Source organism: Apteryx rowi, unplaced genomic scaffold (assembly GCF_003343035.1).
Source record: "Apteryx rowi isolate R43461 unplaced genomic scaffold, aptRow1 scaffold_0, whole genome shotgun sequence".
In the NCBI taxonomy this organism is placed as follows: domain Eukaryota; kingdom Metazoa; phylum Chordata; class Aves; order Apterygiformes; family Apterygidae; genus Apteryx; species Apteryx rowi.
In genome coordinates this window covers 12,002,603-12,019,194 of record NW_020447195.1, presented here as the reverse complement: position 1 = coordinate 12,019,194, position 16,592 = coordinate 12,002,603, and the positions used below count along the sequence as shown (strand labels likewise).

Here is a 16,592-nt window from a genome sequence, read left to right as displayed (position 1 = left end):
TTTCTTTGATTGTTTTTTGTTTGGTTTTGGTTTTTCTTTTCTCTTTTGCCTATGGCTGGATGCCTTTCATCTCTCTTCCCAGTCCCTAATTGATAAGCAGATGCAGTTTAAATGAGATCTTCTGATATCCTTTAACAGCTGCTTTTACCAACAACTTCTGTAATCAAGTATAAATTGGGCTGATATCAAAAGATGAAGACTTGCATTTCATGCCATGGCTCTTGCGAACAAGGAGGGCAGGAGATTGTGTAAACATGAGAGTACTCTAACTGGAGCTCGGCCTCGGCCCCAAGTCCTAGAGTGAGTACGTAGCCTGTGGCAGACAGCCATTTATCTGAAACGTTCTTTCTCAGAGGAAGTTTTTTCAGCACCGCACCCTGGGAGTAATATGGAAGTTTAATTAATGATTTTGGTTGTATGTCACTCTACCATCTGTTAAACTGCCCCGTGGTGACACATTAAGGGCTTTCTCTACGCTATCGGCTGCTGATGATTATGAACAGCTGTTGGGTGGGACATGCGTTGCTGTAGAGGACAAAGCCTTCTGGAAGGAGACTGTTGTAGCGATCACACGTTCTGTTAACTGTCATGACAAACCTTACCTTCGGACAGCTAGGCGACGTTGTTTGAGGTAAACTTCATTTTGGATGTATTTTTTTGTAGTGTGTCTTTATGCTATAGTTTCTGAATGTCTTGTAATTGTGAACATGTTGCCTTTCCAGATTTAAAATCAGAAAGGCAAGTGCTGATGTGTTCAGGATTAGTGTTGATAGTTAATAATTTTATTAGCTTGTTTAGCTTAAATTTCTTCAAGCATAATGTCTGTCTTATGGCTGAGTCATTAAAAGGTACTTTCAGACATGGATATGAAAGATGTCATAAAGTAGATCATGTTTGGCACATGATTTATTTGCTGAATACTAGTGGAAGTCTTGGGTCAGGGTTTTTTTCTTTCTGAAAGAAAAAGACACCTGTCTAGTAGAAGCAGATATATAATAGACTTAATCCTTAGAAAAGCAAGAAATGGGTAGCAAAATGCTGCACACAGACACTTTAAGAGGCCCAGAACAATCCATAAATTTTAGTCTGTTTGAGGATATGCAAAATTAAGAAGTTTGCAGTTACAATGTTAAATTAAAATTTCTAACTAACTGAAATGCTGTGGTAAGTGTATTGTTTTTGTTTTTGAAATTCTGCCTTTGGTAAGGAATGTTATTTAAAAAAATGTTACTGGGGCGGAGTTGCAAATTAAGCTTTTAACCAGATGAACTGAACTACTTTGTTCATAGGAATAATCCTGCTGGTGGTGATGGGCAAGTTGCTTGTCTACTGTTAAGTGTAAACGTGCTGTTTAATACATCAGAAATTAAAGAATGATCTTATTAAACATCTGGTTAGGATAGTATCTTTGTCACTCCACCAAAACGAGGCGGTCTTAGTTCTGTAGAAGTTGCAGGAGATGCCACTCTTAAATACTTATTTAACATGAAGGCATAATTCATGTTGCCTTCAAATAGCAAATCTTAGCTGAGGAATATTGCCTGATTAAAGCACTGCATTGTTCTTGACTTACAGAGGGTTAATAAATAGTGGAAAATGTTGGTTACAGATATGGCATACTATATCTGCTTATCAGTTTTGTTTGAGTCTTTGATGCTCTGGCAGTAACATTGCTGATAAGGGCCAGGATTTTTCTTTGTAGTGCTAATAAGCATTTTAATAGAAGTATCCAAAGTCTTGCAGCAATTAGGAAATGTATTAAAAACACAAACATTTACTTAAGCAAAGACTGAAAGAAGAAAATAACTTAAAACAGTCTAATTCTTGAATATCTTCTCATAGTATGTTTTGATCTCTTGAGACCTTTTCCATAACCTTTGGTACTATTGGCTGTAAGTTTTTTCTCTGGAGAAATAAGCTTCCTGACTCTCAAATGAGATAGCATTTTAGGTACAGATGGGTTGTTTACTTCAGTAAGTACCTTATTCCAGTCAAGGTTGCTAGATGGGAAACGGGGGCTCCTACTTAGTAATATGAATTAGGGCTTTATTCTAAGATGTGAGAAATGAGTGATTCAAAAAAATCCCTGGATATTTGTTGTGCTTGATTTGCCCATAAAATGAAATCTTTCATTATGACAGCAAAGAAAATAGCTTATCTTACATCTTTGGAAAAACTTTTGCCATCTAAACAGCTACGGTTATTTACTTATCCTGTTAGTACTATCCCTCCTGAAACAGCAGATTCTCAAAATATTATATATGTAGATTAAGCGTATTAATTTCTAGTGGGCTAATGCCCAAAATAGTTTGCAATACCATAACTCCGGGGCACAAAACTCTTTTCATCAGTTGCAGAAAAGCTGTTTATCCAGGAGCAATATGCTGAGAAAGATGGTCTTGGACAATGAGTAACGCTTGAGCATTGGTAAAGATTGGCACGAGTGAGGATTCAAACAGCATAATGCTAAGAAACACTGGTAATTTGAAGGGAGAAAGCTAGTACAGGGCCTGAAGGTTACAACATGTGGACAAAGTCTGCTTTTTAGGATAGTAATTCCCAGGCAGCAGTTGAATAATTCGAAGTGTAATAATGAGGATCGCTTTATCGAGAAAAGATTGTGGTGACTTGATTGTAGTCTAAAAGCACTTACAAGGGGAGGAAAGTAGAATTCCTTTTATTCTGGCAGTCACCTGCAGAGCTAAATTGACCAGACCAAAGCTGATGATAAGCAGACTATAACAAGGTGTGTATTTTTAAGAGTAAATATTATCTTAGGTTAATTTACTGAAAGCTATCAGGGCTTCTGTCAATATCACTCGATATCTGAACATTGCATGTCTTTTTAAAGGATGCTTCATCTCAGTCCAAAATTGTGAGCTTAATACTGCAACTGCTAGATGTTCTTCCATGGCCTGTACTAGATCAGAGCTCAGCCTAGATTCTTGCAATAGGTGTAAGGCACTAAAATCTGTTTTCAAGTGCAGCATAGGAACAAGAACTGGTACTTCCATAAAGAATGAGATAAAGTGACTTCTTATCTCATGTGAATATTTAACTTCCAGTGAAAGTTCTATGCCCCATGTGTTATTTTTGGCCATCACTGACCCTGCTGCAATTACTGAGTGCCATGAGTTGGCGAGGTTCTTTTTTTGTCCTTCAGCACCTGAGTCTGTGTAGGGCATTAAGGGGAAGGGTTGTCCTTTTGAAGCCTGTGTGCTCTTTTTGTAGATGCACGGCAGACAAATAGGGGGAAAAAAATCCAGGGAATCAATTTGGATAGAATAGAAATGTAGGGGAGATATTTGCAGGAGGAAACTTCCATGTTGGTGTACCGGATGACTGTAAAATGAAGTCAACTAACTAGATGAGACTAGAAAAATTAAGTGAAAGTAGTGCTAGAAAAAGGCAGATTCTGTGAAAGCCTTATAGCTGTCTAAAATATCTGCCGACAATATAAAATATGGAGTAGGTGGAGGGGGGTATTTCAATCTAATGGGGAAGAGAGGAGAATGCATTCAGGATTTCTGCTTTGGTATGCAGTCAGTGGTGCTGAGTTTTTCCCCACGCCCTCCATCAGTCTTGTCTACCTGCATTTGTAAAAGGTGACATTAAGAACACAGATGTATACACCCCCTATATACTATACTATAGTACAGTGTGTGTGGGGGGGCTGTATACGTGTGTGTTTTTATATGAAAGAATGCATTATATTTAAGATTCAGTTTAGAGTAATTTTTCTGATTGTTCACTTGCACCTGAAAAAATTTTGACTTAGAATTTCACTGAGAACTGTGCAGGGTTTTTTTGTGTTTTTTCTTCTTTTTTCTTTTTTTAATATTCGTGGTTTCAAGGCACCTTTAAAATCTGCATGTTGTTTAATCTGTGCAACCCTTCTTTGATAACGTATCCGTGAGGGCTGAAAAACCTCAGCTTCATTGTTGCTTTTTTGAAACTGGTTCCCACATTAGCATTTGTTTTCAGTTTGCTTTTGAGGTGTGTTCTGCACTGAATTTGTGAAATGGAAGATGTTTCCCTCTCCATTTTCTGACTTCTTGCAGGGACAAATTGACTGTATAGTTGTAAGAACACCCCAAAATACTTGCTGTATTGACTCCACTGTTGCTCTTGAGCTCCGACAGTTGCTGGAAAGCAGCTCGTCCCCTTGACGGTGGAACATGCTCTGCTGGAGTCCTGAGACCAGAGCGTGAGTGATGCACTGGGCAGCTGCAGGCCTGCAGGTTTGTGGCTTGCTCTGTCAAGCAGCCGTATTAGTGCAGGGCCGGGCTTGAACTCCTTAGCCCTGTGGAGGAGGAAGGGCAGGGTAGGCTTGTTGTCAGGCTTGTGCAGCTCCCGAACATCGTACCAGAGCAGGTTCACGTCTCTTTTCAAGGTGTTATGTGGGCTGTGACCTAAGCCCAGCACGTGTCCTCACAAATCGCTTGTGAGGCCTGTGGGCTCTGGATCAGGTCTTTACTGTGTCCAGTCTCTCACTTGTGTTCAGCTGAATTTGGATGGAAAATAAGCAAGTTTACGTGTAACTTATATTTTGTTCCCTATTTTTTTTCTTCCTCTCAAACTTGTGCGTGTGTTAGCGTTTGTCAGCCGCCTTCTTTGGACCAAGAAGCTTTTTATTTCTGATTGTAGTGTTTCCTTGTAAGGCTAATTCATGTCTCCAGTTTTCAGACAGGGTCTTTAAAGTTGCTTTCTAAGAGGTTTGGGGATTGTAACTGATAGGGAGAATGCTGTTTTCCCCCCTAGTTTACCTGTTAGTAAATCTGCTTGGTGGGCTGGCCAGTGCCTTCTGCCTTCATTTGGGGAAAATTGATTTATGTTTATCTGGTATGAAGTACTGGATAGAATAATGCAGCTTTAAAACTGGGTTCGTTCAAACATGACACTTACAGGAATGTGGAGGCAGATGGGTTTGGAGGCAGAAGAAAACTGCTGATACGCTGAACATGCTTCTTAAATTGGGGAATGGAAGGGAAATGCTGGATTGCTTTTTAAAAGGCAAAAAGCAATAGCCTGGGAGGAGTTCAAGTGAATGTATATGTAGCACATGATCTGGGGATCTTCCGTAGAGTTGTTTTTGAGCACAGGCGTAGAATTAAACTGTAGGCTTTTTAAATTATCTGATAAATCATCTATGCAAAAATGCTGTTGGGTGATCCTCTAGGTATTTAGTGGCTATACTGGTTAATAATCTACACTTCATTAAATATCTTATGGTTCTCATTTTAATGTGCTATGTCTGAAAATTCTGTCAGTATGTAAGGTTAGGCCTTGTGTATGCTGTTAAAATATTACTTGAGGATGAAAACAGCTATCCTTGCTTTAGAAAGCTTTCCATTTCCAGTAATTTTCTCCCAATGTGTTTCCTGTTGGTCTTTTTTTATAGGTATGCTGTCATTGTGACAGTCATATTCTAACGTGTTTTAATGAATAGATTTTAAAAGTCCTGTACATAGGTTAAGTGGCAAGCAGCAAATGCCAAGGAACATCTTGCTCTATCAGTGTTATATATTTAATGTTTTAATTAGAAATTTCTACATGAATACTTTAGCATATTACTGTCAAACCTCTTACTATGCTATGTACAGTTGTCAAATTTCTGTTGAGCCTCTGGTTCATTTTTTTTTTTTTCTTGACTTCTGTGGCAAATATTTTGCTTTCATATATCTGATTTAAGCTATGCCATATCAAAGCTGAGGCTGACTGTTCTTCCTGTTCACTTTCTAAATTCTCATTAATACTTAACTAGATGTTTTTTGGTAGATGCAATTGCTGCGATGACTTAGATCGTTATTGCTTGACCCAGAACAGGAGCAGAAGTGCTCAGTGCAAATTCTAAGCTAAAATAAAATGAAGTCCACACTGTGTAATCCAACAAGGTGAACCAAGCCATGCAACAGTCCTCAAAATTAATTTCAATTAAAGCCGAATTTATAAAGTTCAAGCAAGGCTTCTTTTGAATGAAACACTTTCATCAGGTCTTATGTTTATTCAGTGGTGTTTAATTCTGATTTTGTGTTTGTTTCAAGGACTAAATATCTAATTCACTTGGCCACTGTGGATTTAGAATTCCACATACTGAAAGAGAATGTTGATTAGAAAAGGCATTCATGAGGCACGGTGCCAGGTTTTTCCTGTATCATCCTCAAAGTCCTGCTACAGCAAAGATCTCATTATTTTGTCTAAAAAAGGCAAATAGCATCCAAATACTATTAATCTTAATGAAAGCCTACTATGCAGTGAGGCAATTAGCTAGACACGAGTACAAACTAAGACCTCAGAAAGCAAGTTTCTTTTAAGTGCACTACTTATTTTTTCAGTTTTATGAAATAGATGGACCTTATGCAAAAATCTGCAAAGGGTGCTTTCAGGACATGTCATGTAAGGGAGCTAATTGGAAAACATGATTCTTCATAAAATCTGCTTCCAGAGTCCTGCATTGCAGAATATAGTGGTGTGTGAAAAAAGAAAAACCACTGAACCTAGAAGGGGGTTACGTGTGTCTGCTTGCACGCCGTTCCTGAGTAGAGCTTGTGTGTATTGCTGAATATTAGAGATGGCAAATTCAAATAAATGTGCCTTGCACTTCATATGAAAGGAACAAGGTTTATGATTACTTCTCATTAGTAGGCATTTCTTCCCTGTTCCAGAGGGACTTCAGAATTCCCTGCTTCTAAAGAGGGGTTATCTGGAAGTGATGGACTGCCTCCGGACTGTGTTTGCCTGGAAGGACTCTGTAGCAAGCACTGATATCCTGTCTTTAGATCATTGCTTTCTTCTTGGTGCTGCCTTTTGTTATGCCTCTCAGGTGCCTCAGTTCAGTCAGCAGCCCCCGATCCAACCTTGGTGTCCAGTCTCTTTGGTCCTTTACTGCTCTTCCGTGAATCAGCAAGACATCGATACCAGAACAGATGGAAACTATCAAGCGTAAAGGAGACGGCCTCTCTAATGCGGTCTGTGTTGTGCATCAGATCTGTCCAGCAAATGATCATCTCTTCTAGGAAATCTTGGTTCCTGGATTATTCCCATAAACATTGTTTCCTTTCCTGAACTTAGCGACCCTTTTCTGAGCCAGAGTTTTTAATATCTGTACAGCTGTTGCTACCCCTTTCTTGGGAGGATTTTTTTTTTTTTTAACCTGATAGGAGTTTGGCCTTACTGCTTTAACTAAAACTTTTGTTTGGAGTAGTTAATCCTGAATTATCCTACAAACAAGGTGTAATTACTTAAAATTGCACAGCTGTGGTTCTCAAGGTGACTTGCATTATTTTGTCATCATATCTGTACAAAAGTCCCTTTTCAAATTAAGAAGATATTTCTCATAACTCAGTACTCTATGGAGCTCTCAAGGTAGAGTATCCCTAAAAATGGGGTTATGCTAAGAACAGCGTTTTCCTAAACATTTAAAGCTGTTAATTCTAAATCTCAGAACACGTTGCCATTGTTAATCCATAGAGGAATTGTTCCTAAACTTGTATGTTTGTCCTGGTGTAAAATGTGGGACAGAATCACGGTTTGCGTACCTCTTGGTGATTATTCATTCATAGGAGTGTTTTCTCAGAGCTGGGCTACCAAGGAAGGCATTTCAAAGATTCTCCTTCCCCCTAAATCTTTCTACCAGGAAAGAAATTATACTGTTTGAATTTAATGTAATTGTACAATCCCACAAATGGTCTTCAGCTTAAAAACATAGTATTCTAGCCCTAATTATCCATTGTAAGTAGAGTATTCTAGTCCTCCTGTCAGTTTTTCCACTGAAAGTGGCAAGGTATCAGTCTTCCTGTGTAGGTAGACATTACCTTACATCTGTTTTTACAGAATTCTCATGCATGATCTTGGCAATTTAAGCAGTATTTGAGATCTTTCCTTGGTTTATGCTTGGAATTTGCACCTTCTACCCTGTTTATCAGGCTTGCTGCTCTTGCCAGCTGTCATACCATTCTTGATTTCTCTCCTATCTTTAGCAAGAATTACTGCAGCCAAAAAAAAAAAAAATCTGCTGATATTCAGCTTTTATAGAGTTTGGCATTCTTGAGAAAGCACTGCCCTTTTTTTCCTGGCTTGATATCCATCACTCTCTGACAGGGTCCTGAATTATGGTTTTGAGACAGTCTTCTGCCCAAAAAAATCAGTCTCTAAATTTAGCAACATCTACCTTCTATCTGTAAGCATTTGGTGTATAATAAATACTTTTGCTGTCTATATTCTGTATGTGCAAGAACTGGTGTTCTGCTGTCTCCCTGCCTCATGTTAATCATCAAATTGCTAGACTTCAGTAGAGCACTCAGTTTACCATCGCTCCTTTTCCCCTGTGTCAGCTTCCAAATTCTCCTGAAGAAATATGATAAATGTAGGAATGCAGACTGCTGAATCAGTGCTTCCAGTTCTCTTTATCTGCTTTTGTTTTGCATTCATGCTTAAAAATCCGTCTTTTTCTGGTTGTGCGGGGTTTTTTTTTTTGTTCTGTCCTCTGAAGTTCACTTTCTTGCCATACTTCCCTATTTAAGCGTCATGCCTCAGTTTTACTCTTCTGTGCTGTCCATTGTCCTTCCTTTCATTAAAATATTTGTCCTATTTTGTATCGCTTAAGTAGCTAGCTTTGGAAGGTGGGAAGAATTAACTTCATCTCTGGCTGCTCACATTAAATGAAATTTTTAAAGTCTTGTACAAAATTTGTTTTATATCCTCAATTTATTTTTGTTACTCATTGAACTGCTCTTGTTTCTCTGTTATGCTTTTGAAGGTAGTGTGACCTGTCTTGCACGTATTTGAAAAGTGGAGGCATCAGGATTTATATCCTAGTCTAAAGTTTCTTTCTTTGTTCTCTGATAGTTTCCTACTAATTCCTTATGCTTTATTTCCCTTCTGAACTACTGCTGAGTTTTAAGCTGCTCTGCAGTTAGCCCAAGATCTTTCCTGATATATTGATTTAATTAACCTTGGATTGCAGAAGTATTTCTCAGAGTGGTATGACTAGGGATGTTGACTGTGTTCTTATTTTGATTCTTTGTCTTCTGTTAAAACAGAACAAAAGGCAGGACCCTAAATTAATGGGTGCACCTTCTCTGGAGCTGCTTTTTGTTATTGTACTCTAAGCTTGTGAACAGTACAGTTTATGAAATTGGTAGAGCTTCCTTTGATTATTTCAACATATTGTCCCGTATACATTAACATAAGTGATTGATTGTAATGGTATGTTGACTCACTGGGCCTTGTAAAATGATACAGGTTTGAAATTGGCTGTTAAAGGACATTCTAGTTCGGACGCTGGCTGGAAATTTACAGAACATGTTTATATAGCCCTTCCAGGTATAGGGATCTTCTGCAGTGTTGCAATCAGCTCTCCTGCTCTCACTATTCTAATTCAAATTAATAAAATACAGAGAATGTAAACCCATTGCTTGTAACCCTGTAGGAACTGCTCTGCTTTGATATTTGGAGAAGGTGAAGAGAATTTCCATCACTGAGAAGGTTAGAAAGAATGGATTAAAGTTGTAAACTCTTCAGAAAGATGTCCTGATTAAATGTGCGCCTAGTTTTATTTGATCTTCAAAGATAAACTTCAGTTCTCTGGTAAACTGTTCTTTCTTTGCCAAGTAATTAAAAAATCAAAAGTAAGTTAATATTACGAGTGATGGTACAGAAATCTACTCAGTATACTTTTTTAAATCCCATTGTTTTCTGCATTTTGGAGATGACATAAAAAATATATGGCATGAGCAATTAGGTAAAGACTGGTACATTCCAAAAGAAATAATACAATACCTATTTTTATATGATTTAAGTAGCTGTCTTCTGTGACTGTTACATAAATGTTTAGAATCACAGAACTTTGAAAATGATGTAAATATCAATCCTTAATTGAGCTTTTGTGTTAGATAGCTTACTTGGGTATGAATGTACTGGTCTGCTCTTAAATGGTCTCTAAGCATAATTTAACAAGGTAAGGTTGTTTCTTCCATTTTTGGGCTCCAAACTCTTCCTCTGTCTTCTCATGAAATACTACTCACTGTCACTAGTCACCTGGTCTCTTTTGGATAGCAGAGACTTTTGAGAATTGATGTATATTTCTTACTGGAGTTCTGGTGCTCAGCCCACACCTCACTTATGGGAAAAACTACTTGCAAGTTCCCTCTTTGGGTTTTTTAACTTGCTGCCTTTCTCCTTTTGTTTTCATACAATTCTGAAAATTTTAGTGATTATATTTTTCTTGGCTTCAGTCTGGATGCATCTTTCTCTGATTTACATTTAGTGATCATATGCATATTTCTGTGTTATTTGCTAACATGCCAGTCTAATGCTTACAGCTGCTGTGGTTGCTAATGAGTTGTCTAATATGATACTAATAAATACTAATAACACAAATCACCTAATGGCAATGATTTCTCTTTATTCTTGGCTACTTTCCTGTTCTTTCTAGAGAGTATCTATGCAGTATTCCTCTTTAAATGCATGCAAAAGGAAGTCTTATTTGCAGCATGCTTGAACAAATAGGATATTTTGGAATTGATCTAGTTTTTCTCTAGGACTGTGATATAGCAAATTAGGGGTTTTAGCCCCCTTGGCTGTATCCAAATAGGGTTATGGTGTCTGCAGATATGCTGTCCTATAGAACGAGGCAGTTAAAAGTGAATAATACAGTGGTGTTTTAAAGAAAAGTACACATCATGTTAAAGCTTAAAGCATCAATACAAAGTTGGATGTTGCAGCCTTTCAATTGTAAAAGCTGTCATGGCTTAAATTAGGGTCTCTCACCTCGTGGTTGTGCTCTAGATACACTTGAAGATCTCTAGCTACCTCTTAAACTTTCAGAAAAATGGCAGATTTACCAAAGCAAACCAGGGGTTATTGTATTAATAGAGGAGACCCTATTTCACAACCAACACTTGTTTTTGATTTAATAACTGAAAAGGGAAAATGTGATTATCTAAATATTCAAAGCTGATCAAGTTTGAAGAAAGTGAGCATTTTAGCAGAATAGTAATAGCTCTGGTGGTACCACCAGCTTTATCAGTGGAGGTATATCTGAAGAATGCGATGTCATTATGCTGTCTTTGATGATAGCAAAAGACAGTTGCCCAGGGAAGAATACAAGAATAAAGCAACTATRTAATGATACTTCTCCCAGGGAGTTTGAATTTAGGGGCAATTTGTTATTCCTGTTGAAGTAATATATCTTGGAGCAGAATTAGTGGTTCTGGGATGCCAAAGCTTGTAGACCTCCTGTTGATATCAGGTTGTGAATTTGGGTGCAAGTGATAAGGTCCGCTGTCATGCCTGCGCTTGCTCAGAGAGCCAGGCCCTTGCCACCTTCTCCCAGAATTGTCACCTAGAAAGTATTCCTAGCTTAATTAAAAGCACTGTTAAATAACTTGTGTTTAATCCTTGTTCCCTTGTCTCTTTCCCTCAGGAATATAAACAGAAGCTTGCTCGGGTAACCCAGGTCCGCAAGGAGCTGAAATCCCACATCCAGAGCCTTCCAGATCTGTCGCTGCTCCCCAATGTTACAGGAGGTCTGGCACCTCTGCCGTCTGCTGGTGACCTGTTTTCAACAGACTAGAACAATGGTGTCCCCCAGTTTCCATTATTACCAGCAGAAGCAAGAAGACTCTGGTGTTGACTGGAAATCCAGTCTTCCAAGATCTACTGTAGGAAGGAACTTGCAGACCCTGCTTTCAACCTCTTGGCTGCTCATGCTCACCCTCTCTCTGTGTGCATTGGCTCACGTTGAGAGGAGGATAAAGAGTGAGTTTTTGCGAGCTCTAAAGGGAGTGGGGATAGTCCATATAGGCGAACTTTTCTCACATTTTTCCCGTACTCTTTAGTTTCTGTTTGCTCTTAGCACTTGTTACCCCCACAAAAGTCATGAGAATCATGTACATATATACCTGGAAAGTTTTCAAAGAAAGGTTGACCATATAACATTTTTCTCTGTAAAAGTGTGTATTATTTCTGAATCAGTCTTGTCTGTTTTAGCTGGGTTTCTGAACCTCATATCTGAGAACAGTAGAGAGGCTAGTGGGCTTCCTAGGGATGCGTATGTGTGCAGATACTGTACCATGCCAATGTAAGGAGAAGGTATCTATTGAGCAATGGTGCAGAGAAATATTTTCTTAAATCTACAGTTCCTCACACTGTTGTAGGGCTGATATGAAGGTAGTTCCTATTTGGCGTGTACATAAATTGAGACTCACCACAGGCAATAAAAATAAACAGCTTTTCTTTGTGAATTAGAGATAGCTTCATAATTTACACTCTGCTGAGCAATGCAGAACTGGATATTACTTAAACAAGAGTGGAAGTAAATTTTGTTCTAGCTACCTTAGATTTATACCACATTTTTCCTCTCCATTATACAAAAGTAGATGGTCACAGAAGCTTTGGTTTAACTAGCTGAGAGGTTGGAATGGTGGATTGCAACTCGTGTTATCCCAGTGACAGGTACTGTCTGATTTACTCTGAGGAAGATTGCATTGAAAATATTATTCTATAAATTCTCTCTATAGCTTTAGTGAAGCTATTTGGTGGACAGAAGTTAAATGTGGTATAAATATTTATTTATATAGAAAATAGACCCATATGTATGCACATATCCTGTATGTACATGTGCCATGACCATGCATGTAGATATTAGAAGGATGTACTTAATTTTGTGTCACAGATTAATGTGAGTTGATTTTATTATTGGGAAAAGTCAAAAAACAAATTTAAAATACTCTTTAATTCCATGATTCTGCTAGCTAATGTTTTAACTGCCATGGATGTAATTAGATTTCAGTTTGTGTGTGAGCTTTAACAAGCTGGACTCTCTATTCATTAAAAACTATTCCAATCTGGCTAACAATTCTGTTTAAATTTAGCACCTCTCACTATAAAACATCTTACGTTTCTGGAAACACTTGATCTGATAATACCGGTTTTGTAACACAGAGGCTGAAATTAGTCAGACTAAGTGATGTGCTGTGTTTGTGCCTCCCTATAGTCTTAAGCTGCTGTTGTCAAAGACATGAGAGGAAACCTACAGAAATGCAAAGCTTGTTCTGCGTTCTCATTAATTTATTTTACAGGGTATTCAGTAGCATATTCCGCATTCAGTTAAATAATACAGCATTTTTTGTCATTAAGTTGCTAAAAAGCTCATGTGCTTTTCTTACTTACATTTCACTTTGTCCCTTTTTTTTTTTGTTAAACTTCTTGCACCCTTACTGCCCAGCCAAGAAATATGCTTTTCCCTTTAGTTTACAGGAAAATTTTGGTGACAGAAGTACTTTTTCCATGAATTGTGCAGCCCTTTATGGTCCAAACAATATTTAGATAAAGCACTGTATATTCTCTCTGCTTTTGCCAAAAATTAAAAACAAAAAAAACCAAACCTCAAAAACCCAAACCAAAAGATCTATTTCTATCCTGTTTCAGCTCATGGTGTTACCCTGAGGCTGTTTTAACCAGTAATTATTTTGACCATTGATTGAATGTGTATCCATTATAGGACAAAAAAAAGCTGTCATTAAAAAAAAAAAATTATGTAGACAAATGTATTGACATCTCACACTGTTTTGGGCAGATCTTCTGTGAGAAAGCTGTATTTTTTTTTTTTTAACTGAAATGTTTCAATTCTTTTTCCAAATATACATGTGTGTTTTATTTTGCTTAATTTAAATGAAGTCTCGTTGTTTTTAATTTTATTTGCTTTACTTTTTGGGCAAAGGGCATCTGGTGAACTGGGTGAAATTCTCTCAAGGTTAAACAGATTTCCCCAAGGTGTGTCTTTTTTTAACAAAAGCTTAAATCTGTATATGAATTGATTTTAGGAATTAATTTAGAAGTATAGGCTGCCATTTGTGACAGCAGTATATTCTGAAATGTCTCAGATATCTATTTTTGAATAAAGAGGGTGTCGTTGAATAGTAGTGGTTTTATTATTATTATTATTTTTATTCACAATGCCAGTGTTACACTGGCACACCATGGGTTTTGCTTTATTTTAAAGGTCTAAAGTTGGGGGGGGCAGTGACTGCTGACTGGTTCGTACATTAGAGTTTGTAGGTGTGGGGTATCATTTGAACCTGCCAAATTAACAGTCACATCTTACAAAAGTTTATAAGCCAAATCAATGTGTAATTTTTCCAGCTTGTCACTGCAACAAAAATAAAATGTGCTGTCCTGGACTAATTTCTGATTTGAGGGACTGAAGATGCAGAAGGCTAGCTGCTTAATTCATAAATGAATCTAGGTTGTACCGAGGAACATGTAAATAATTACATTCTTCACTGAAAGCCAAACCCGGGAAGCCGGCTTCCCTCTGCAAGCGTGGAGAGCTGCTGTTGCAGCAGGGTTGCTTTGCTGCACTCCTGGTCAAAGCATTTCTGCTTTCGAGGAGGAGGATCGTTAGTCTATTGCGTGTTAATTGTCTTAGGGGTTTGCATGGCAGGGAGGGGGGGCTTAGGGGTTCTTCAGGCCAATTAACCACTCTCCAACGGTCTCTGGGCAAACTTAGCAGTTGTTTCGTATGTCTTGGGGAGTACCAGTAAGGCTACTTAGATCCTTATACCATTACAAGTCTTCAGTAAAGGATATGTTTAGTGCTCTCCTCACGAGAGGATTGCAAGGAGTTGGGTGTACATCTTTCTGTGAATGGGAGGGAGTCCGATATGATTCTTTCCAGTGAAARGCCGCCTTTGTACAGTGTTTGTAGGAGCTAGAGTGAATTTTTCAAAGGCGTAAAATGTGACTAGGTACCAGATGTCCTCTCTTGCCTTTGGGAATCTTTTTATTGCGGAGTTGAAACAAATTCCTCCAAAAAATACTTGACTCTCTTACTGCTTTCTGTACAACTAACTACAATTAGTGCAATAGAAGGTATTCCCTTTACTCTGCACACTCACCAGGTATTGCTGCATAACAAATTAATGACAGCTTACACAGCTGCAGGAGGTGAGAAGAGAGCTTGATTCTAGCTGACTAACATATTTAAGTCTGTAAGATCACAGGTTATATTTATGATAAGAAAGCAAGATTGGCATAGCTAGCCCATCATATAACAGTCTTCTGTGAAAACTGACTGGGGAAAGAGGGTGAGGAAGATCCTGAGATGTGGACTTCTCTCCAATAGAGTTGAAGCAATGTTTTTAGCTTTTGGGGGATGGAGGAAGGACTGTAAAAGTAAATACAGAGGTGAGAAAATCAAGTAACTGTCAGAGGAAATAGAAGTGGTAATTCATGGATTGTATAAAAAAAGTGAAACAAAACAAAAACAACTTAGAGAGAACTGCAAGTTTTGTCCCCTATGTGTTAAAAGGTTAAAATTAATCTTATCATAAAGGATAAAAGCTGCAGCCTGAGGTAAAACAACAATTTGTATTGATAAAACAAATGCTGCGGTGTCAAATGTGCTGGTACAAATGTACAGGTGCTGGTGCCAAATGTCTGCAGGGAAAGAATCACGAAGACAGGCTTCTGGAAACTTAAGGCAAAGAAAATGCCCTGAATTCTTTACTAGGCTGGCATGTATCAACAGGTTTTATACCTCAGACAACACGTTTTACATGCCGGGACCTGCCCTGAGTTGTAGAAGATAGCTTCAAAAGAAATGTGGTCATAGGGCTGTTGTCCCCCTGTCAGTAACCTACACGTGTGCCGGCTGCAGGAGCTCTGCAGCGAGGACGTTCAGAGCGCTGGCGATTGCGATTGCGCCGCCCGTGCCCGGAGGTGCCTCCCCGGGGAGGCGTGAAGAGACATAGGGTTGCTGTGGGCTTACTCCAGTTATTTACTTGGGCCGTAGGATGTGTTTGTTCCCTGGTCAGTTACAAACTTTATGTATGCTTATCTTTAAGACCAGATAGAAAAAATATAAAATTCACCTCATGCCATCTGAAAATAAACGACCTTGTAGAACATGTTAATGAAGCATTGGCATAGTTGCTATGACAGTCTATTAATAGTGGAATGAGATTGAAACAAGCATTTGCCAGTAATTTCACTTGTTTTTAGGGTAGTGCCACAGGCATCAACTGCCTTTTTCCTATTTGAAATTTGCAATGGTTTGCAAGTTTGGGGTCCACCRAATTTCCTAACACAAATCTGGAGTGGCTAGTCATATTTTGGAGATGTTGGATAAACAAGCAATGAAAAAGGTTTATGTTCTTGAAGGTACAATATCACTGTATTTCAAAGATAAAGAAATTTGCATTAGCACAAGAATTATTATTTTTGTAACGTCTTAGGAAAAAATTCTTGTCTGAATAGCCAAGTAAAACGAAAGTAGAGTTTGGATCAGTTGTTTACAGGGGAGAAGGAACAGAATGTTCTTGTTAAACTATGGCAAGTAAAGGAGAGTCAGATTTGAAGCTTTATGATCCGGGAAATATCAGAGGCGGTTTCACAATGCAGAAAGTAGCGTGATGGATGATGGGGAGGGCAGGGTATGGAGGAGGCTGCTTCTCTTGAGTGGCATCTGATTGTGACAGGGCGAGTCACAAAAAAGTTGGAGGTTTTGCATATCTGGAGACTTGGGTTTTGTGATTTTGTGTGTGCTGCTAATGGAGAGTATCTAGGACACACAGGGGAGGGTCTCCGTG

The 16,592-nt window shown here is 38.4% G+C and overlaps 1 protein-coding gene across 1 annotated transcript in view; it reads left to right on the top strand.

Moving 5' to 3' along the window:
* RPRD1B (regulation of nuclear pre-mRNA domain containing 1B) overlaps window positions 1–13,925 on the top strand; it is a 28,688-nt gene extending 14,763 nt beyond the window's left edge. Inside the window, exon 8 of the mRNA XM_026056949.1 lies at window positions 11,426–13,925. Coding sequence (XP_025912734.1) covers window positions 11,426–11,575 — 150 coding nt within the window. The 3' untranslated portion in view covers window positions 11,576–13,925. The remainder of the gene's footprint in view (window positions 1–11,425) is intronic.
* Window positions 13,926–16,592: the final 2,667 nt, after the last annotated feature.